This window comes from Syngnathus floridae, chromosome 1 (assembly GCF_059516105.1).
Source record: "Syngnathus floridae isolate MCC-2025c chromosome 1, RoL_Sflo_1.0, whole genome shotgun sequence".
NCBI classification, from domain to species: Eukaryota; Metazoa; Chordata; class Actinopteri; order Syngnathiformes; family Syngnathidae; genus Syngnathus; species Syngnathus floridae.
The window spans coordinates 16316209-16339913 of record NC_142413.1 but is presented as its reverse complement, the minus strand read 5'-3'; the positions used below and the strand labels follow the sequence as shown (position 1 = coordinate 16339913).

At 39.4% G+C, this 23705-nt stretch overlaps 1 protein-coding gene and 1 long non-coding RNA gene across 5 annotated transcripts; one reads left to right on the top strand and one right to left on the bottom strand.

The window, feature by feature from the left end:
- Positions 1-2055: 2055 nt before the first annotated feature.
- Positions 2056-22888, bottom strand: slc16a2 (solute carrier family 16 member 2). 3 transcript variants are annotated; one of them, XM_088378873.1, is made up of 8 exons: positions 22674-22888; positions 21968-22395; positions 15109-15253; positions 13833-14319; positions 12756-12899; positions 10192-10420; positions 8103-8357; positions 2056-8001 (listed from the first exon to the last, which is right to left on the bottom strand). In XM_088378873.1, the coding sequence occupies exons 2-7, from the start codon at positions 22359-22361 to the stop codon at positions 8113-8115; spliced, it is 1644 nt and encodes a 547-aa protein (XP_088234999.1). In that variant the 5' UTR covers positions 22362-22395; positions 22674-22888; the 3' UTR covers positions 2056-8001; positions 8103-8112. The 3 variants fall into 3 exon arrangements, with proteins under 3 accessions (XP_088234999.1, XP_088234991.1, XP_088234983.1); XM_088378865.1 differs by having other exon boundaries at positions 2056-8039; positions 21968-22888; XM_088378857.1 differs by having other exon boundaries at positions 21968-22888.
- Positions 5682-15021, top strand: LOC148404316 (uncharacterized). 2 transcript variants are annotated; one of them, XR_015859068.1, is made up of 3 exons: positions 5682-5865; positions 11730-11782; positions 12766-15021. It is a non-coding gene; the product is annotated as an uncharacterized LOC148404316 (long non-coding RNA). The 2 variants fall into 2 exon arrangements; XR_015859067.1 differs by having other exon boundaries at positions 13966-15017.
- Positions 22889-23705: the final 817 nt, after the last annotated feature.

The following is a 23705-nucleotide window of genomic DNA, read 5'->3' as shown; positions in this document are numbered from 1 at the left end:
GGCTCGCAAAACAATGGCACCGTGCGTAATGTCAGCAAGAGAAGGCCCCACCTGGTTTCAACGCTGACTGAGCCTCGATGGGATTGTGCAGAAGTCATTACCCCATGCTCACCTGGCTGATGTTTGATCTATGCTTAAAACGACCAACAACTTAATCTTTCATGGTGTCAATATCAAGCTCCAATTTCTGATACGGAATACGGTTGTGCATAAATGCTTCAAAAGTAACAGCTTGTTACAGTACAGAGCTTTTTCTAGTTTTACCATTAGCATCGTATTGAATTAAATCCCACTCTTTTTTTCTCTCATCACAGCGAAAGTACATCTTCAGCATTAACATAGATTTCCTGTGTTAATTGGCTAGAAGAAATCACATTGTTCTGTCTTAAGATCCATTTTCATTACCGCTTGTCTTCATTAGTGGGTGAGCTGGAGGTTTTCACAGATCACCGATTACCAGTCAATTGCAGAGCACATATTGACAACCCTTTAAAAATCCAATTGACAACTATGGACAATTTAGAGTAGTGATGGGCTGCGGGCCAACTCTTGAATTCAGTTAATTTGTTAAATAATTTGGCCCCTTCAACAAAACGGAGTGACCTGCCCTATGACACAATGTCATCCAAGTGAGTGATTTGACCTATTAGGGGGTCTTCTTTGAGTGTACTGATTGTGGAAAAAAAGCTCAAAACACTGCACTGTGAGGGAATATCTCTAGTCTATCTATCAAATCGAACATTAGAATTAAGATAATTTTCATCCAAATCTTGGTTTGGGTTGCATTAGATTTTGCTGGGGTAGCCTGCGCCAATTGGGACTGCACACAATGTATTCGTACAAAAAAAAAAAAACTTTGCAACATAATGGAAGTTCTTGAACTCATGTGAGAGTGGGCAAGAATTTTCCAAAATGTAGACATTTTCATGTTAAGATCCCTCACCCGAGTTTTAGTGTGACACCGCAACAAAGAATTTTTTTTCACCTTCCGCTCTCACACCATTGTGGCATCCTTACAATATTTCCTGTTGCACACTACCAGGTCATGAGAAAAAAATGACGATTTATTTTCTGCTGTTTTTGTCTAGTCTTATTCAATCTCAAACATTTTACTTTGATAGTGCACATGGATATGTCTTACATATCCCTCTAATGTTGCAGACTGTAAACTACAGTCATTTTCCATGAACTGCATTTCAACATAATTTACTGTGGTTGTTTTATCAATCATATATTGGGTGTTTACTTCCACAAAGTTTTATATAATTGTGTTTTGGGGGATAGACGTCAAAGATTTTTATTTTATACTGAATGCATTTTCCTATATTCCTAGAGCCTTGGACTATGGCAGTCGAAATTGTAAGGGTGGAGGAGGTCCTCTGTTGGATAAATATAGCATTGCATGCAACGTTTTGTCAAGCACTCCTGTGTACTACTCTCTTACAAGTTAGGTAATGTAGTCCATGGTCCTGACACAATGTAAAATTTAACATACCCCGACCTTATTTGTCTTAAGATCTATAAAATAACAGCAGGGTCTAATTTAAGTGAATAAAATTGCTGGTTACATTCTTACAGAATAGAAACTTGTTTTTAGTGCACATAGTATGAAACGACCAGAGAACACTATAAAATCCAAAAAGACATTCCGGACATACAATATAAATCCTTTCGTTCAAGTATTTCAACTTGGCCTGTGGCCTTGTGATTAAAAAGTTCACTTTGTCCTTGTACAGTGCTATCTATAAAGAGTTCTAATTAGAGTAGATTTATTGATCCAATCCAGCCGAGGGAGAGTCACTGAGGACTAAATGCCTTACTGAACTCCACCGTGTTGCTATGGTGATAAATACAGTATGTCACATGTTTGTGGACATATTTTGGACCATACACAGTAGTGTATTGTACTTTGCTTACCAACCAACACAGTATGTCTTTGGGTTCTCAAGGGGGTGTGGGTTTAATCTACCCCATTTGAATACATATCAGAGAATATGAAGTGCGTGAGTCTCAAGTAGAGGTTAAAAAAAAACAAAAAAACAATGAGAGTAAACATTCTTTTCATATTAGGTTTTTAATGTTGTTTTAATTGAAAAGAAAATGCCTTGTAACATAGATTACGTTGACACACATAAAACAGATTTTCTAGCAGCTTGAATTAATTTCAGTTTTAGTTACATTTAGCCAGCTGACTTTATTTTTGCTGTTGTTCTTTTTTTAATGGTCATATAAAAAGGTGCCTATAAAGCGAGGATATATGCAAACAATTGTTAATTGAGGCAGTTATGTCTTACTATAGCAACCTCTCTGGAGGTTACACACGGCCACGCGTGTGTCAGCAACAAGCACAGGGCACAGGGAAAAACTCACTGACGCAGTAGAAGGCTACGAAATCAGAACTATTACAGTCATTAGAATGACAAATAAGCATCAATAACACAGGCCGCAGAGTTTGTCGAACAGGGAGCAAAGGCCTACGTATATGTTGCTGCTTAGGTCCGGAAAGAAAAAAAAAAAACATTCATCAAAAACGCTTTGAGAGACTGTGGCTCTGGCAGATTAATCTTGCTGGAATCACACCATGTCAGCGTGAATGAGGTGTCATTGTGTACATTTTTGCAAAACCATGGCTCAGTTTCATACGAATAACATGCAGACTTTAAGATCCTGCTTGACATATTGATGGTATAGTTCACAAACAAACAGTACAAGAATAGTAGGCCAAAGATTTGAGGTCAGTAGATCAGAAAAAAGATGGCACGTTTTCCGAGAAGAATAACAAAAGTGTCTACATTTACTTGTTCTTTTTTAAAAATCCTTATTTTCTGTTCCAAAAGAGTCAAATGAGGTGAGAGTGATTTGTTCTCTGGGAATAGTGAATGTCCGCAACTGTGAAATGAAATGTAACTTAAATATTGACTACTCAAGTGATTACGTACATATGGCCGAAAGCTCAGTTCAGCTTCATTAATTCGTGTGCAGGACGAATTTGACAAGTTTGCCCTTCTATGTGCAGTCAGCGAGGATGAATGCACCTCACCTGCATGCCATCTCAAACATCAACAGATAAGTACAATATTTTTAGCGCGTGGCTTTCAGAAATGAACAATAAAACTTTCAAATTGAAATTAACAGTAGCATTCAGAGTAAAATATTACATGCTTATATTGCGTTCTTGCTTGGATAGAGTTATTATAAACATTGGATTAACCCACAGTTCAATTTTACCCAATTTTTTGGGTTGTACAAAATAATCCCCTTTGTGTTGAGTGTTGACCATGGGCTGAAAAAAAAAGCTGTAAATGACTGGCTTAGCAGATCCAGAGCAAGAAACCTAGTTTTTAATCATTCTTCATGTCATTCTGTTCCCCCCCCCCCCCCTTTAACTTTGATCTAACATGACAGTATTATGTACAGTGGAACCTTCAAAAAAAAACGCCGCAATATGTCTTGTGTAGCTATTCGAGAGTCCAGTTGGCCAAAACCTACTGTATTGGTCATACAAGTAGCAGATTAAACATTCAAAAATAATAAATTATTTCTACAAAGGCAATAGGAACCTCGCAGCGGTCGCTGCTCAAATCCTAAATACTGTATAATACAGCAATGCGTTGAGTGACGGGGTGACTCATCTTACAAGTATTTTGAGATTTAAACCCTCGTGAACATTTGAGATATGAGTGCTGTATGGTGGCAGTGAACTTAAAATGAACTCTAAACTCACGTTGGACTTCCACTGTACATATAACTCATGTTTTCAGTTTAAACTACATGAACTGTAACGTTTAAAAAAAAAAAGACAAATAGCCAAGTAACAATGGTTATATGTATTTTTAACTTCGGCTGGGAAAGAGAAGGCAAAGTTTAGCAGATATTGATGTTGGAATTTGGTGTGAAGAGAACCTGAGCTGAGGAAATTCGGTAACTGTTCAGAACGGTCTGAAAAGGTAGATTGGTTTTTAATTGAGGTTACTGCTGTGAGTCAAGTGTCTCACATGTAATACTCGTCCACTATCAAGAACTACAAAGAAAAAAAATAAGGTTTTCAGAAAATAACAGATTAAAACAAGATGCCAAATAATCAAATATATTTATAATAAATATATATATCATAAATTATAATTTATATGTAAAAAAAAATCCAACCGTTCAAATAAAAGAACTGTCAGCACCTCCAGCGATCTATGAGAATCTTAGCGATGATTCATACTCTATTCTATTTTTGCAACAAATCTGCTAAACTCCTGTTTTGTTTTGTTTTTACTCCTGTTTGTTCTCTTTAATTATCTTAAATTGTGACGGTTTACTGTAATTTCTTTATGTGGGAAAAATAAATGAATGAATAAATCTTATCAAATACCCCAACAGAATAAAAACGTCAACATGGTGAAAACTCTACTGATGTCTAACATAATGAACAGAAAAGTAAAGGGCAAGTCTATGCGTAGGTTGTATCTTAGTAGTTTTCTACAATTTTTTTATTGGCAAAAATTACTCAACATTAATCGGTGACTGATTAGGGAGTTGTACAGTACGGGGCACCGTGGCTCAGTGGTAGATTCCACAGGTTGAGGGTTTGATCCCCAGCTATTGTTACCACGTCAAAGTCTCCTTGAGCAAGACACTGAACCCTCAATCACTCCTTTGTTTATTTATTATTTATTCATCACTCTTATTTATTCATTGTTTGTGCCTTCTTGTTTTTATTTTTTTTGTGTTGTTTACTTGTATGTATATTGTGTACTATGTCTTGTCACCGTGGGATAGTGGGAACGTAATTTCGATTTCTTTGTGTGTCTTGGCATGTGAAGAAATTGACAATAAAGCAGACTTTGACTTTATTGTATGTCATCAGTAGATGAATAAGGAAGCAGTGTGAAGCACTTTGACTGCCAAAGGTAGAGAAACGGTATAGAGATGATAGCCCATTTACCAACCTGTTTGTGTTATTTAGAAGACTATCTAGCTACTATGACTAGCTACGACTAGTTTACAGTATGCGGCTGGTGCATGAAAAAGTCAAACAGCCTGTATGTGTTAATTGACCCTATGAATGTTCTGTCTAATTGGATGTAAAAATATAACAGCCTGTATGTGTTAAGTGACCTTGTGAATGTTCTGTCAAATTGGATGTAAAAATAATGTAACAATCTAGCGAGTTGTATTTGTATGCTTAAATGCTTAAATGTTTCTTTTTGCCAAATGATTAAGACCACTTCTTTGTAGCACATACCAGTGAACATAAATCTCACTTCAGCTTGCATGTTAACTCTAAATATGCAATTTGTAAATGCTTGAGCAATAATATTAAGTAAATTATTCAACATGAAATAAACTTGGATTACGGTGAAAACCCGTACATTGTGGTTATTCGATTTAAGGAAGAGTTATCTTGTGTGCCTAGCTAGAATTAGCTTGATTGTTTTGTCACTTTTTTTAAATATATATATAAAATAAATGTAACAATATCTCAGTCCATCTATGGCTCTGTTCAATAATCTTCACATTCATTTGAAGATCAGCATTTGTGTCTCCTTTACTCTTTAGGGGTCATAAGAAATGATCCGTGCGATTAAAACAATCTACAGATGAAGAGAAAATGTCTTAGACAAGGTAACAATAAGTTATTCCTGAAGGCTTTGATGCATGTACAAACAATTATGGCAGGGACTTCCGGAAAGAACCCGGAAGTAGCAATGAGCCATGTACGTATGCTTTCCCTTCATTTGGGGCCTAAAAGCCCAAGGAGCAACGCTCGCATCGAACTTTATTTTTGTTTTACGGCAACCACTGGAAAAGATTTGAAAGATTCGCCGGCTACCCCACAAAGATTAAAGATTGAGAGCAGTGTCACAAGAACATCAGGTATGATTTCTTGTATATGGAGACACAGCACAAAAACTACATGGCAAAATATTAGTACTAGTGTTAGTCAGGCAACAACATGTTTTACATTTTTCTGAACGTTCCTATGTGGCGTGCATTTAGATTCTTGCTGGTCAGTATTAACCTAAATGCAATAATTACATTCAGTATTTTAATATTAATCTGCATATAATGCTGTTGCTATATTATTAGGCGACACGTACTGTAAGTGAGGTGGTTAACATAGAGTGGAAAGTAGTGAAATTGATATGATTTAGCGGTTGGCCAACTATGCCCAACCTCCTAACAAAATGCAACCAATTTTAGAACTGTATGGGTGATGATACATCTCAAAGCGTTTGAGGTTGCTCATTGATTCACTGTCGGAAGCGACAAGAGTTCAGAAAGTAGCGAAACATCCGACTGTACCTTGTCGCTGGCCACTATTTTATCCTCCTAACGCGCTACATTAAAAGAAAGCAGGATTGAAATTTTTTCTTTTATGATGTGTGAAAACGAGCGTTTCCACCAGTCGGTAAGTGACATAGCAACTGGACGCACGCAACCAGTACCACGTAAACAAAACGACAGTTCCTGGTCATACCAAAAGTCGCTCCCATAATTCATGTAAAGGCTCAAGGGGCTGAGGAATAAAGTGGATAAAAGCTGGAATGAGAGGATTAGTGACTAACACAAAAGAAGGAAGATTAAATCTTTCCTTCTTGTGAGATGACCCAGTTCAAGTTCACTGTTGAAGAAAATGGTAGAAGGGTAGAAAGAAGAAAGTCTCCCTGCAAGGGAAAAGTTCCAAGAGGCTAAGATGCCATTTTAAATGTGAGAAAAATTCCACTTGAAGTCATTAAGACCTCAACATAACTGACAGTACAGAAAAGAAAAAAGGTAAGAGTGCTCCATGATTAAAGCCACAGATCATGTGGCATTATTGAGAACTCTCCCCCCAAAAGCTTCACAGAAAAGATAAAATGGAAACGAAAAGCTAATTTTGCACGGAATCTGAGTGACCCATCTTTGTGTCATCCATCAAGCATCCGACATGAAATGCAATATGAACAATATTTTCCTTGTGCTTGCGTATGAAACGCTTCTATGAAACGTTAACTTGTGTCTCCTATGAAGGCGGCTGGTAAAGTAGCAAGTACATTTTCAGGTGAGGTGATTGCTGTTTTTCACTCATGATATTCGCAACGCAAGACATTTGTTTCACCATCGTTTCGACAGAAAAACAAAGAAGATGAAAAAGTAAAAGCTGGAATCATCAGCAGAGGTGGATAGTGCACTCAGAGAAACTAAGTTTCCCTGTAAGAATGCAAATATAAATGCTTGTTATTCTTACAGAATTCAATGGCGTTTTTACATCATCACTGATGTTGACTGAACAGAAGATGCCTGGCAATCCGTCATGCACCAAAAAAAAGATCAGTTTCCTTTCTGTGATGTAATTCAACTTAATGTCGTCACGAGTTGAAGCAAATATACCATAGAATGTACTCGTTTTTCATTTTCGAGGTAATGGGATAGATCACACTTTCTGACGAGTAAACCGTAAAATGTTTCCTCAGTGAAAAAGTACAGTTGGACCCCTGCTATTTGTAGGGGATCGCGGAAAATCAGTGTATAATTGACGCCTATCATAACTGAAGGAACCAAAAAAGACAAATGATTGAGTAAACAGGGATATACAGCCAATAACAAAATGTGGGTTGGTTTCCATAAATTAAAAAAAATACATATTTAAATAGTACGTTTAGAAAAGTATTAGGGCAAAGAAAATCCACAAATAGGTGAGTCCTTAGGTGTCAAACTGTAAATATGCGGGGGTCCACTGTATACAGTTTACATTCATATCTTTAAAAGATATTCCATTTAGACTTCCAGATCATAGCAAAATATTAAGCTTTTGAGATAAATCCCAATTATACAAAATATCTTCATTTCATTCCTCTTGGAGGATATTTTGCTGCCTTCTCAGACAGTGTTTTGCTTCACCTCCTTAACTAGCATAGCGGCGAGCCTTCTTATCATCACCACTCCAGCTTCAAACTTGCTCACACAGTTTGTCTTGACAAAGATCCACTCAGCAGGGTCGAGGAGGAGGCGAAATCAAAGGTCAGGCAACTGGACAGTCCCGCCAATGTAATTGGGAGAAGGGTAATCTTAGGATGAGAAATGAAAACAAATGGGAAACATTTTGACGCATATAAACGTATCGTAGTTACCGTTTTTAAATTAGATGTGCGTCTCAGCGTCAGTGTAGCCGGGCAGCATGTCTCCATTGGAGCAGCTTTTTGGTGTCGGTTGGGCATTGGGTAACATATGTGTGGTCGTCTCTTCTGGTGCTGCCTCCGTGCTGCCACGCGCCAGTCGGCTGTGTATCAGGGGTACAAAGAACAGCACCACCCCTCCGATTATGGGGGGCACACCGGCTACCGAGAAGGCTACGGTGTAGTCCCCAAAGTAGTCGTGTAGCAGACCTGCAAAGTGGAGAAAGAATTGAGTGGTATGTTATGGGTTCAATTATGAAATTCACGGTTCATGAACTCATTAACAATGTTGCACATCTGGATGACACAGTGTTGATGGTTTTTATAATTGCAACTTGATATTTGGGCAATGAACAGGTGGTTTTTCAACGGATTAAAACAATCCAGGTTTACAATTAGTGCCATTAAATGAAAAAAAATGCGCACCTCCATCTGATGTTCAAAACATGCTGCAGTGGAGCTGGGATCTTTACAGATACAATGCAAAAACTGTTTTTTTTTTTGCATCGCTCTATTTCAACTGATACTATATACTGATAGACATTAAAAGGAATTTCCAAACTTCTTATTTAATGATTTTCACAATGCTATCTTCTTCCTTTACTTTTCTTACTTTTAAGGAAACTATCTTTAATTTTATTCATTTATTTATTTATTAGCATTAGGCCTCGGAGGTTAACTATAATTTATGTAGAGGCGAGATTAAATAAACATTCATTTACAACAATTTGAGTTTATTTTTTCCATGGTATATATTGTAACATGCTATTTGTGTAGCACCTGTACAGACCAACTATAAAACAAATCTCAGACAATAAAATGCAAACAACTTAAAGTGCATCACGGCAACAACAATAACAATCACCTAAACCGGCAAAAATATTCTTGGTATATTCGAACTTCCCACTGCCAAGCATGCAAGTTTTACAGCTGTGCTTCAGCTGCTCGACACTCCCTGTTTACAAATGACGCAAAGCAAATGCATTGAACATGCTGAAGCAAAGGGAGGTCAACGGGTTCAACACTGCAGCATGTGATCTATCTAAGAACCAGTTTGTGAATTCAGAATGTGCACACTGTTGTTGCCCATTCCATTGGAGCGTTTGTCCAGGTAGTCTACACGTGTACAGCACATGTGGGCAAAGTGATGTCACTAAGTATTGACATCATCAAATAGTTATTTAAGTTTATCATCCAGGAATACTTTGTTGGATCGCTTTAGTGTACATAACTCAAATTGTTTGTCAATCCTTGAATGAAAATGAACCACAACTCAGATTAGGGGGTGCAAGGGACCAAAATTAAAACTTTTCGCAGATCAAGTATCAATGACCTCTGACCAGCATAAAGATTTTCCCACAGAATTCCAAAAGATTGGAACCTGTGTCAGTTATTATTTTCCTTGCAAATAATCAAATACGTAGTATGTTATAAGCAGGTATAACCATGCTGCCTTTACCGATGGGCTCACTTGGATTTATCAGAATATAAATAAATAAATAATGCTTGATTTTTCTTTCAACCATTTTATATTCTAGTACAAGTTGACCAAGCCGCAACCTGCACCGTGGCCGTAACTATAGTGTGTGCAATGAAAGATCCTACCAGAAGTCTTAAAAGTTTCATATTATTCTGCCATTTGTTGAAATCAGATTAAAGGAGAGTGTTGAAAAAAAGCAGTAAGAACATGCCTGGGGCAATTAACAAACGCTTTGTCCTCTGTGCTCTTATTAGACAACTGTAATGATACTAAAGAGAGAGGAGGTTTGCTTGAAGGAGCGTAGGGAGCTGAAAACAGGCTGAGCACAGAGGGCCTAATATGTATGCTACTTTAGCCTGAAGACAAATGCTCAGACAACCAACAGTTGGCTGCAAGCCCATACCATCCCACTCTTCATAACTAAACAGCGCTATCTCCACCATCACTGTCTTTGCTAAAGTATTTGACTTTGCTAATATTAAGAAACTCATAGCTCTTGCTGGATTGCAACCTTCAGTATTACTGTGTTGATTAAAACAGATAGAAAAAAAACTAGTCCTTCACCTGCAATTGGTGGACCTGCAGTCATCGGAAGAGACATGAGCCCGAGCAGGTATCCGATGGCCTGCGAGGCCTGCATGGGCCCAACCAGCTCAAATGCGATGGGAGCCATCATGGTAAGGAAGCATCCGTCACACAGTCCCAGGAATACACACACCACCACAAGTTCCTCAAAGAGAAAACACTGTGGGATCATAATGGACATGAGTCCCAGTGCTATGAAGGATGCCACCTATAAAAGACAGAAGATACAGGTTATATTTTCCTTCTCACGTATTACCACAGTGTGTGCATATGTGCATGTCTTGCTGTACATGGGTAGAATGTTGCAGATTTTAGCACAACTTTATGACTATGTGCCTTCTTTCCATATTTGCTGATACAATATTCCATCCTGCTAAACGAACATTATTAATATTTTGATTACAAGATATACATATTTGCCTGCTTCCCTTATCTTTATTTATTTAGTATTTAGGGTAGTGTGATAGAAAATTATCAAGTATGCTTAGTATGAAGCAAGTTGATTTGAGCTCACTGCCATCATATATGCTCAAGCGTCCACTGACAGGTCAAGGTAGAAAATCAGTCGACAGCTTGCAGCTTGCATCTTGAAAAACCCATAAATTGAGTTACTTGTATCTCAAGTCACCATTGGAGGTGTATTTTATAGGGTTTACCGGTACTTTCATTTTACAATTTTACAGCAGCTAAGGCTTAAAACATTGATTGTACAGTTAAAGATGGCAACAGTTTCACATTGAAATCGGTACTTCCCTTATTTCCTGTAGGAATTTTTGCGGCACTGTGAGGCGTTGGTTAGCACGTCCGCCTCACAGTTCAGAGGGTGCGGGTTAGATTCCACCTCCGGCCCTCCCTGTGTGGAGTTTGCGTGTTCTCCCTGTGCCTGCGTGGGTGTTCTCCAAGCACTCCGGTTTCCTCCCACTTCCCAAAAACATGCATGGTAGGCTGATTGATTGGAGAACATGCAAACTCCACACAGGGAGGGTCGGAGGTGGACTCGAACCCATAACCTCTGAACTGTGAGGCAGACGTGCCAACCAGTGTACCACTGTGCCGCAGCAGAAATTGAAAACACCTTCCCTTGGTAACCATGACAAAAGTGCATTTTAAGGACCCGAACAAAGTGTTGTAATTTGAAACTACAAGTACACAAGAAACACATTGCAGTTCACCTCAAAACTACTCTATTCTACTGTGCTCGCCTTTTCTACTCTTAACGTTCAATCACCCGGAACAGTATCCAGCAGTTTTTCATGATGGAACTCTTTTGTGCATGCAAATTAGGATTTATCAGCAGTCAAACCATTTGAACTTATTTAAACTTATACTGAATGAACTTTGATTCAATGTACCAATGTCTGTGCCAAGTAAACAACCACAGTTGTGCAAATGAAGTTAATAGTTAATTTGAAGTTACAGATTGTTGTCTTGTCTTCTTTCTGAAATACAGCACATGGTGTTCTATTGATCTTCCCAAAAAAAGTATAATCACGTATATGTGAAATGTTCTGTTACAGCACTTACAGGTCATGATTGGTCAGAATTTGATCATCCTGGAGCTGATCAATGGGTAAGCCTTTGCCATTCTGGTTATTCTATCCATTAAATGGTTGTTTTCCATTTTCTTTAACCTGTTTTTGTTTTCGTTCAATTTAAATTATTGGAGATCATTGAAGATGAAAAGCCTATCTTTTATATTAATTACATATAAGTTGCCCCCACTCCAATCAACTTTTTAATCAAACTACGCAGTTGTTCTGAACAATGCGGTGAACGTCTCATTTTCCTAAGAATTTCAAAGAAAAAGTATGTTTAACAGAATTCACCCTTAAATAGGAACAACTGATTCACACTTATTTATTCCACAAAGTTGCCAAAATTATTGTGAACACCACCTTTTGTACTTCTTTTGTTTTACTAATAGCCCAATTTCAAAGAGTGTTCATATCATGAATACTTAGTCTTGTTGGATTTGTGAGAATCTAATGAATCTACTTGTACCTTGTTTGCCATGTAGCGAAAAAATATATACTCCAAATCTGGATTAATATTTTTAGTCGCATAAAACTACGACTATTCTTCCAAACACAACTGTAGATAAACTCATGAAGAAAAAAATTAAAAGTGCATGGGCATGAATGATCACAATGTGATCCAAATGCTTAAGAGGGTTGTACATTTATATGAAATACGCAAACTCCTTGAAAAGATTGTGTGTGTTCTCCTTGAGCACTCCTGCCACCTTCAGCTTGGGCATCTTATAATAAGGCTATGATATACTGTAGCATTTTAATAAGTACGACACAATATTATATGGCAAAATATGTATTAATATGACAAAGTAAATATACATATTTGAAATTTAGGAAGCTGTATGGATTTTGCTATTCTGCAAGAAAAATGTAAATAAGCATCCCACCGGATGACAGTAGATACAATAACTGATCAAGCTCTGATGGTGTAAATTTCGACTAAATGTTCAAGGATCCAGACGTGCCCAAGGACACTGGCTTAAAACGCTCTACTGTTATTAATTTTCTGACCTGCATGTAGATCTTCCTCAGACCTGGAATGAGGTCCCCGACTTTGCCGAAAGTGAGACGTCCCACCCCCGATGATGCTCCGATACAAACAAGGAGGACCCATTCCTTCTTGGTGCCCTTAAACTGCTCTTTGACAAAGTTCATCTGTCCCACAAAAACAAAAGACATGTGAAGTCATTTAGTTGAACAGACAACATTCTGGAAAACATCCTCATGTTTTGGTTTATACATACATAAATAACTAAGTGGATTGTCCACTCGGTCAAATGTTAGCTTTTGGAACAGCGCAGCAGGAATGCAGTATGTGAATATTTATATGGGTGAGAAGGCAGCCCACTCCCTCAAACCCTTAAATCAGATCCAAATAACAAAACGACCCTCTGATGTCTTTCCTGAGCATGGTGGACTATTTGCTCTGCTTTGAACGGTTTCTTATGCATGAATTGCCATAGGATAAGAATGTTTCAGAACGCAGAGGGGCCATACAGGAGAGGTTTCCTGAAGCGGTTAAGTCATTACAAAGGCCGGGGCTGTGTTTACACCTGGGCCTGGGCCTGAAACAACAGTTCTGGAAGAGGGAAACAGAAGCTCACATCTGGATACAGGGGGGTCAACCTGTCAGCTCTGTATTGCTGCAGCTTTACACCACGTCCTGAAATTTTTTTTCAGTTTTGTAGATAGATAATTTGATCTTGAATTAATATAAGCTTTGTAGTTTCTGGTCCCGAGGCCAAAAGAAAATTAAGATTTACCGCACTGTACAACCCTGACATAAATGCTCCAAGTTTTTCCAAGTGAGCTGGGAGACTAAATATTGAAAGACGTGATCGCAAGTCCCACATTAAACTATACTGTTTTTCCAATTATATGGTGAAGAAGTCAATATTGTTTCATTCTCAGTGACATTCCATGTAGATAAAAAATGATACGGCATGTACAACATGGAAATATGTTTACTTTCCATGATAGAAAAAAACGCAATCGGAAAGAAACAGACTGAATTATTTTTACTAGCCAATCTGAGGCGGACATATTCAAAATAAAGCATTCAGTGGAACAGGGGCATAATGTGCTTACCAGATGGACATAAGGCACAAAGTATCCTAATACAGCCGTAGCAACCCCAAATGCCCACACACGGTAAGTGAGGATGCGAAACACTCGCAGGTTGAAGTATTTTCTGACCCCCGCCAACACTTTGTGCCACCAGTTCCCACTCGGAGGAGTCGCCCCTGCCTGCGTTTGAGGCTCAGCGGGGCCTGTTGGTCCCATGCAAGGTCCAGCAGGTAGCAATGGCTTGAACGTTAGCGCCAGCAAGGCTTGCACAAGCATGAAGAGGCTGAGGATCTGGAAGGTTCTGCTGAGTCCCAGCGGCTCCACTACTTTGTTCAGCAAAACCGGGAGAACCATGGAGAAGAGGCTGGCTCCTGCCGTCACCACGCCGTTGGCAAGGCCCAGGCGCTGGCGAAAGTAGTGGCCGAGGATAACCAAAGAGGGTTGGAAAGCAAAGGAGGATCCACAGCCAAACAGTATTCCGTAAGTAAAATAGCGGAGGCTCAACGAGCTAGAACAGAAAAACAATCAAAGACAAATTAACTGGATGGCATGACAGATTGATTCATTTACACATCTGCAAATTGTTTTCATGGGAACCTATGTTTACATTGAGATTATTTCAAATAAGGATGCAACATGGACACTGATATTATTTCTGTTACTCTTCAACTCTTGAACTATTTACAAAGTGGTGGACCTCGCCCCATCCCTGTTTGTGGACACCCAAGCCTTTCAAGGATACTACTTTTATACCCAATCATGACACTCGCCTGATCCCAGGTAACCTCCTTCACCTGTGGCATAGGTTTTACTTCTTTTTCTTTCCCCCCAGTATTTTCTAGCCCCTGTCCCAGCTTTTTGTGAATGTGATACAGGTATCAGAGAGAATATTTGCACACAAAAAAATTAAACAAAACAAATAAAATAATGTTCATCAGTTTGAACAATAAATATATCTTTGTAGTGTATTCAATCAAAAGTCATTTGAAATGTTGCAAGTCATTGTATTGTGTTTTTACTTACAACGATGTATTTAAACAACATCCCCAATTCATTCGGTTAGTATTTTCCAATTTCAAGCATTGGAATGGATCACATGGATGCACCACACATGCATGTCTTAATGTTTTAGAACAGGAGGTTTCCAAAGTTGTTAATTTTCATCCACCACTGAAGAATTCATATTTGATTAGCCCAGTAGAGGATGCATTAGAATAAATTTGGGTCAAAGCATTATATTCATGAGCAGTCCTCATTTATCTTGTCTTTATCGAACGGGGAAGAAATTACAGCTTACTTTGCAAAAGACGTGCTGAGCAATCCAATGAATGCCAAGAGCGCCCCACTGACGGCGGTTTTCCGACAGCCGAAGTGGTCCGTGAACATGCTGACCACCGGTGAACAGAAGAAAATCATCCCCATGGCGAGAGCCCCGACCCAAGCTGCGGAGATAACAAAGACATATCAGACAGCATTAGATCAACAGCAATGTGTTGCAGACATTACTTGAAGAAAATTAAGGCAATAAAACAATTACACCACTGTGAATCAAAGCACGTGTTGACAGGAGATGGGATGTCTACACAAGGACACGTGGTTATCCTTTCTTCAGTGGAAAGAACTAAGCTAGAAAGAAAATTGTTGTTTGTGTGTGTGTGTCACATAACTCACATACGAGTGAATCAAAATGGAGAATATCTTTAAGAAAAGCATTGTAAGTAGTAGTAAGCAATTTGAGATTTGTGATTATTCCATTCTAGAATAAGACCGTTGGAGATTTTAATGCACAAACACTCCATTGTTTATGCTAATATTCTTTTATTAGAAAAAAAGGTCACTGTGGCATTAAGGTTTTCTTGTTTAAAAATCCATTGTTAAAGCAACAGTGGATGTATAAAAAGTCTACACATTGCAGTTCCAAATCCAGCTTGTGCAAAAAAATCAAGATTTAAAAACGTTTTAAATCATTATTATGACGACAACCTGGAGAACTCATTTGGGAAAAAAATTCTGAGAACGTAAGTAAAAATAAATAACTGAGATCATGTAGTTGTGCATGCACCGTCTTGTAACTTAAGATGTTCTCAGAAATAACCAATTACAAACAAACTCGTGCTAAATGGCAGTCATCACATACCTCTGATTATTCCAAATTAAATCACACTCACTCTTGAAACTTTTCCTGTCATTATTTTGCTTGATTGATTGCACATTAGAAAAAAAGACACAGTCTGTGAGCTTTTTCCTCTGATTCGGTGTGACTTACAGTACTATTTAAGAACACGTGTGTAATTCATCGTAACTTTTACATATGAATACACAACAGGACCAAAAACTGCAATATGTTCATCCATCCTTTATCCATCAGAAAGTGGAAAGTCATTCTGTTGTGCAATGTCCACGCACAGTCAAAAACTGCAATCCAAATGTTCAAATGCAAGCAAACAACTGTCTGACTGTAGTTACCTGGGAAACATAGGTATAACAGCTCTGAGTGAAATCAACCAAACGTGGAAGCCGTGTTATTCCAAATATCCTTCACATCACCCCCCAGGACTGAGACCAAATAGACTAACACACTCACATACTTCAGGTCATGCGAGTGTGTTAGTTCATTTGGCCATACAGTTTCTACTATGCTGTGCCATTATATACACTACACCTCGGGTATTTTAGCAAACATTTCTCTTCTCAGTGGTGATAAGGCAAAAAATAAATAGTTGTTCAAATTTGTTCCCAAGACTCAAAGGTGACTTGGTTCAACAACATAACACTGTTCACCTGCAAGCTGCGTAGAATTTATCCCACAGCAGGGGGACTTATTTGGTTAGGATTGCAAAAGATAATATGAAATATGAAAATAACAAGGATTGTCCAAACGAACCAGGTAAAATTATTCACAAGCAACAATAAACTTAAAAACGGTGGGGAAAAAGTGGGGGAAAAAAGAAAAACATGTTTTTGGGTAGTTACGGTTAAGGTTGGCGCAGGGGGTGGGAGGAGCTGTCTATAATGAATGTCCACTTGGCTAACATTGTTCTGTTCAACATTTTGCAGCCAAGGGCAGACTGAGCTTTTTTCAACACGCTCGACTGAGCTCTCCCTATGATTCCTCTTTCCCAGTACACAACGACCACTGCTGAGACAACCGCTACTTCCAATTCTACCACCACTTCAGTCGCTTTTATCACACAGTTCCTGACTAAGTGATGAAAATTAATGACCAGTCTTGGATGAGCCTGCCACTAAAGTTATTTTGATTTTTTTCCTGCAAGAAGAACTGGATTGGTTCTATGATTCCAAACCCTATCGAAATAAATGAAGATTCAGCTGTTCACTATTAAAAAGCTGGTTTGCTTCAGGATTGTTCATTATAGATTATGTGTGTGTCATTTGTTGGCAAAGAATAAATAGACTGCATTTATAGCTCCCGTGACCATTTTACAGTGGAACCTCTTTCATTACTAAGATTGCCAAACTTTTGCAAGTTCCAGTTCCATAAAATTAAAATGTAAATCACCAATGAATGTTGCACAGAGCCCACTTTTCACTCACTGGGTCTTTTCGCTCCAGTTTGCCAATTTGCCCTTGAATAGACCGAATCAAGTGGGCCCGTTATAGACTGCAGCAGTCTGAAACTGAAAGAAATGTTTGCCAGAGAGAGAGAGAGAGAGAGAGAGAGAGAGAGAGAGAGAAAGAGAGAGAGACAGAGAGACAGAGAGAGACAGAGACAGAGAGACAGAGAGAGAATAGTGTGAGAGAGAGTCTATAAGAAGCGCCAGAGAATGGAAGACATAAAATGTATTTTGTTGTGGTTTTTGCTGTAGCGAGGGGGTCATGCAGTCAGCTTCCAGAAAATTTTGGGTACTAGCTGCTAAAAGTTAAAAGAGTAATATCTATCAACAAAATAGCAATTCTTAAGTCATTGAAATGCAACTTCAGAAATTGAACCATTCATTCCATGACACTGGTAGATCTCTGGTTTAATCATATTGGGTGTGGTGTTACATAAGACATTATCGAAATAGAAAGAATCAGTTCTAATGCCAACCTGTCACCATCATACTTGACTGAAATTTAATGCCAAAGACAAAATTCAAAATCAGTCCTGAAGCAAGCAGAAGCTCTAATGCAGAAACACAAAAAAATGCCTTGGTTGGTCAAAACAGAGAATCCCAAACGGTTGAATTATGGGTATAAAACAAGGGCAGCTATGTTCAAGTGATTAAGATTGGTACCTACCACCAGGTGGGCCCTGGTTTAACCAATCACGGCTCAGCTTCAGAAAACTGCTCAGCCGTCATTGGTTGTGACCTGAGATGCTGACTATGGTGTAATTTTCAGTCGAACTGAGATGGATAAAAACAGGTGAATTTTGCCTGTTTAATTCATATTCCACAAATTGGACAGTGGGAATGTGTTTTGACTTGTTGGGTGGCACAGAGACATATTATTTAAAAGAGTGGTCCTCAACCCCCCGGGACGCGGACCGGTACTGGTCCGTGGATCATTTGGTACCGGGCCGAACAAGAAAGAATAAATAACTTGCATTATTTATGTTTTATTTATCTGAGTATGAACAATCTTTTATTTTGAAAAACGAACCTTATTTTCTCCTACACCTTCGTGACATGAACATAACGTAACATTACTCATGTCAGAACAAATTGTTCGTCTCGAGCCTTGCCATTCAGTCATCCATCCGTCCATCCATCCATCCATCCAATTTCAGCACTGCTTATCCTGTTCAAGTTTGCTGGAGCCTATTCCAGATGACTTTGGCCAAACGACAGGCTGCACCCTGAACTGATCGCCAGTTGCAGAGCACATACAGAGATGAACAACCACTTACAGTCATATTCACAGCTTCACTGAGTGGGAACTGAACCTGTGCTGCTTCCACACAAGTTAGGCAAATACCGCTTTGTTCTCACATTAACATTTGTGCATCCATTTTCTATCATGCTTGTCCTAATTAAGGTCACGGGTGAGCTGGAGCTTATTCACGTTTGGTATTGGACGAGAAGAAGGCTACACGCTCCACTGGTTGCCAGGCAGTCACTCACATGCCACATCTTGTATAGAGTACAGACAATAAACCATTCACACTCCTATTCACATCTGGACAATTCAGAATATCTAATTAACTTTAACTAACAAATGCGTGATTTTGGAATGCAAGACCAAGCCAGAGCGCCTGAAGAAAACTCACATAAAAGATCTTTCCTTCTCACACCATCCCCACTGCGTATAAAAGCATAAAGTGTTTGTTTTTCCCTTCAGTGTGGTGATTGACAGAGCAGAGTACAGCTGAGTACACACCTTGACATTGCAGGATTTTTGCATGAGTTGGCGCAGTAGGAATAAAGCCTCTTACATTGTGTAATTACTAAGAAATACCAGACCACCAACAAGTAATAAACACCCCACACTCTCGTTGTTGAGTTAACGGCAGTCCAGAAAAATCCAACAATTTAACAGTGGAAACTCCTTGGTCCAGTACACTAGAGGTGTACAATTTTATCAAGGATATATGCTGCTAAAAATCAAAATCTAACGAGATATCAGCAAATATAATAAGCCCTTTGTTCAAATAAACAAACCACTTCTTTACGTGTCTTTTTCTGCACCACATAGTCGAAAAGATAACACACAAAATGTCAACATACTGGCTGACCAGTTTTTGAAGCTGAACCGTGATTGGTTGCGACCTGATATCTGGCGACTGTGGTGTCATTTTCAGTCGACAGCAAGTGGCAGACTGGCCGCCCCCTGAGACGGAGAAAAACAGAAAAACGGGTGGATTTTGCTGCTTTACTCATATACCACACACATAATATTAATCAGAATGTCGTGTTTAGATTAGTGGGGGCACATACAACATATTGTAAAGAAATTTAGGGGGTTGACTTCCCCTTTAAAAATGCCTGCATTGTTAAGAGTTGTTCCATAGGGTTACCGTACTTCTATTGCCTTCATTTTCATTTGGATTTTTTCCAATCCAAAAGGATCTGACTAGCATTCAAGAAGGATTACTGTTCGACTGCATGTTTCTCTCTAAATCAGTCAAATGATAATGTAGAAAAAAGGAGGAAAGAAAATGCAAGAGAAACAATACTCACAATAGTAAATGCAAACAGAAATATATTAACTTGTGAGTCAGAGTCAGACCAATCACTATTCACTGAAGATGGCGCTACAAGAAGTTTGCTTCTTGTTTTATTCATGCTAGAATTTTTTGTATGGTTGGCTTGATTGTAATCCTTTCATATTGGACACTGACCAACCAAGAATTATCGAAGGGGGACTTAAGAAAATGGGAGATAAAATCAACATCTCTGTCTTGCCTTCCCACATTATGAGGAATCTCTTGGGTTTCACAGAAAGGAACACCAGGTCAACTCAACAACTCATTGTTCGCATTCCTCCAGAGCCTTATGAACTAAACAAAGCTTCCATGAAAGACTTCTGACACATAGCATGCCCCCCATCTTAGACTTTCTTCACTTGTACCTACTTTGAAGATAATGTCGGAGGTTTCTTAATCTCTCACCGCATCTTGACCTTAACCTTTACTTGTGACTGTGGATGCAGTCTTGAGCAATTTCAAAAGGCAGAACCTCCCTCAAGAATCTTGTGCTGTGAATTTAATTGATGAATATGGATTCCTGAAATGCATCAGGGGATTCCTTGAGGCGTGAGACCCTGAGAAACTGGGATCAACATTGTCAGTAGCCTGTTATATAAACCAGAAGCATGCAGGTAAACAGCAGGGAAAACAATGGCGGGGTTCCGGTGGAGGCGAGCTTTATAGAGAAGTCAACTCAACTAAAGTCAATTCCTGGAACTCTAATAATCACAAGCTTCATAGCATTTCCTGGACAGTACAAAACAGTTACGTCCTGCCAAGCCTTTTCCCACCTGATACTTTCTGGCAGCAATGTGAGGAAAAAGGAAACCTAAATTATAATAACAATATTTAATTGATATAAATGTCTTTGGGCAATAATGATTAGAAACTAACTTTTTCACCACTTGATACAATCAAGGTCTGTCAGAAATATTCCAGAACAAGCTACAAAACATGAGCAAAGTTTGTGATGAGACTATTGAGACTTGCTCGGGAGAGCCAAACGGGAAGTAAAAATTATAATGAATATTTTTATTTACATTGAGATTCTGATTAATAAACATAATTATTTGTTGAGTTCAAATGTGTGTTTTTTATTCAACTGATAAATTTCACCTTTAAATATAACTTGAATGAACAGCCAGAGAAGTGTTTGCCAAATTAATTGTTTCTTCAGTTATAATGTTTTCATGATTGTGAGAAGCCAAAATCTAAATCGCAATTCAACTTCAGTCAATTGACCAGCTCCATTATCAAAATGCAGAGCCTTTAAATGAAGAGTCCGCTGTCACCAAGGTTGAAGACAGTACCGTCCTCTGATAGTTCTTGCCACAGGCCCAGACCAACAGTTCTACAGACGTTTTGCGGCTTATTCGTCAGTGTGTGAGAAAGGGTGAAAACTGTGTGGCAAGACGACAAATGCATCCACAATACGCTCAGCATCTCAGAGTTCTTGGCAAACAAACACATTGCTGTCCACAAACAACATCCCATCTGTGTAATTTTTGTCTTCCTTCCCAAGCTCAAGGACGCCCCATCAAGTGGACCTGCTTTGAAGATGCAAGTTGGCGAGACAACTGAGCTGTGGAAGATCCCAGAAGAACCCTTCCTGGAGTGCATGAAAGCTTGGCAGAGAGGGCTAGAAAAGTGACTTTAACTAGCAAGGTGAAAACTGGTGGTTTAGATTTGAAATATATCATTTGTGACGCCAGTCCAGGAAGATTTCTGACACACCTCGTATTGGGTCTTGACTTGTATTTGATCCTGGTTTTCAGGAGAATATACTACCAGGCAGATGTTCTCAGTAATCTTTAACTAGATTCACATAACCTGGATGGTGAGTTTAATGGATGTAGTAAGTGTTAGTCAGATAGATGACTTAATAATGATTATTGTTAATTATCAACCTGATCCACAGAAAAAAAAATCCAAGCCACTTTTCATGGACAAGCTTCATTTTTGTATGTTTATTACATAGACCCAGTTCTCCTGTCAGACTGTCTGACAATGTATGTGTCCTACTTACCCACTTTGAACTGAACCGTCTTGTCCTCGGGGTCTGCATGCTCCCTCACCAGCATCATATGCAGGATGCCAAAAGAGTTCTGAATCCCGAAGATGGACCCATTGCACCAGGTGGCTGCCAAAACCACCAACCAGCCAAAACCTCCTTCGGGCGGTGCGAATCCTCCGCCGTGCCTCTCAGCCGTGTCAGTTTCGAGAGCCGGGGATGAGATGAGTTGCACGGCGCTGTCCTCCGAGGGGAGTTTAAGCTCGCTCCCCGCAGAACGCTCATCCTTCTTCGAGCCCGACTCTTGAGCAGCATCGCCTTGCTCGTCCGGTGGACCGACTGCCGACTGCTCCGCCCCGGACACCACGCTAGACGGCTGCGCCGGGTTGTCTACCCCGTTCGTCCCCATCCTTTCTGGTCTACCGTTGAGGCGACTGCTGGCTCTTGGTTCACATACGTGAGATATAGGTCACTGACATAAGCGTGGATTTGAATAACAGATTTGATTGGTTCTCTTTCAAAACAAAGTGGTTGACAAGCACCCTACGCGTTGCTCACGGTCTCGGCGTCAATAAATAAAGCTGCGAGCCGATTCAATGTACGCATCCAGAAATTAAAAGTCGCCGCTGTCCAGTTCTCTGATTAAAAAAGACTCTTAACAGAAAGAGAGTGTGTTTACTTTTGGCTGCTCGCTCACCAAAGAACCCGCCGGACCACCAACCTGCATGCGAGCACCTCGTCTCGGCCTAGGCACCACTTTGTCCCCCACGTTAACGCAACGAAGGTTGCTCTCCTAAGTTAAACTTTCCGAATAAAGAGGGACTGACTATTTCTTGTGTGCGTATTCCATAGGTTGCGTCGTCCCGTCAACACGACAACCAACAGACGGCCGCCGGTGTTGAGCCGTCATTCAACAACTAAACTCACGCCCTCCTTTGCTGGCAATAGTGGCAGACAGGTCGATACAAATGTTGATAGGGTCGATACCAACATCGGCTATTAGAGATCGATATCGTTCTATGAAATGGACGTTTCAGTTTTCCCATGCACATGGTATGCATTGCTGATATTTTACTAAAGAGCTAAGTTCGCTGACTGTGTCTGTGGGTTGCTAGGCACTTGTCTCCTCTACCAAAAATGCAATTTAAAGGGGCTTACATGTTGTGTAAACACACTAATTGTTGAAAACATGTCATAACTTATCTATGAAAAAACGAGCTGCTGCAATACTCTCATACGTGACAGACCCAGACCTCTTTCCCAGACACAGAGGTTTCCTGGTAGACTTTTCAGTCTCTTCATAATTCTAAGAACATTTTTTGAAAGAAATAACTGGTCCAACCAGTAAAATTTAAGCTGAAAAATAAATATAAATAAATTGCTGTTTCCCACTACAGTTTATTACAATGCACAAGACAACTTCACCAGGACATTTATTTCGTAGGACAGAAAAAGAAAAACACAGGAAGCAGTTCACCCAGGCACGAGCATGATGCATACGTCTCTAAATATCAAGTATGGTAAAGAATCTGTATTGGTATCATTCAGATCGATATCTGCTTCTACAATGACAGTGGGGCGACCGCGGGCTCGACAAGGGAAGCGATGGTATTTCGTCTCCTTTCGGATTTACGAACCGGGACGAACGTGTCTCGGTGGATTCCAAAATCGCAAGCATGCCTGGCTCCTCCCACGTGTTATTCTGTTCGATAACAACTCATGCTAGGTGGCGCAAACATTTGTTAACATGCGT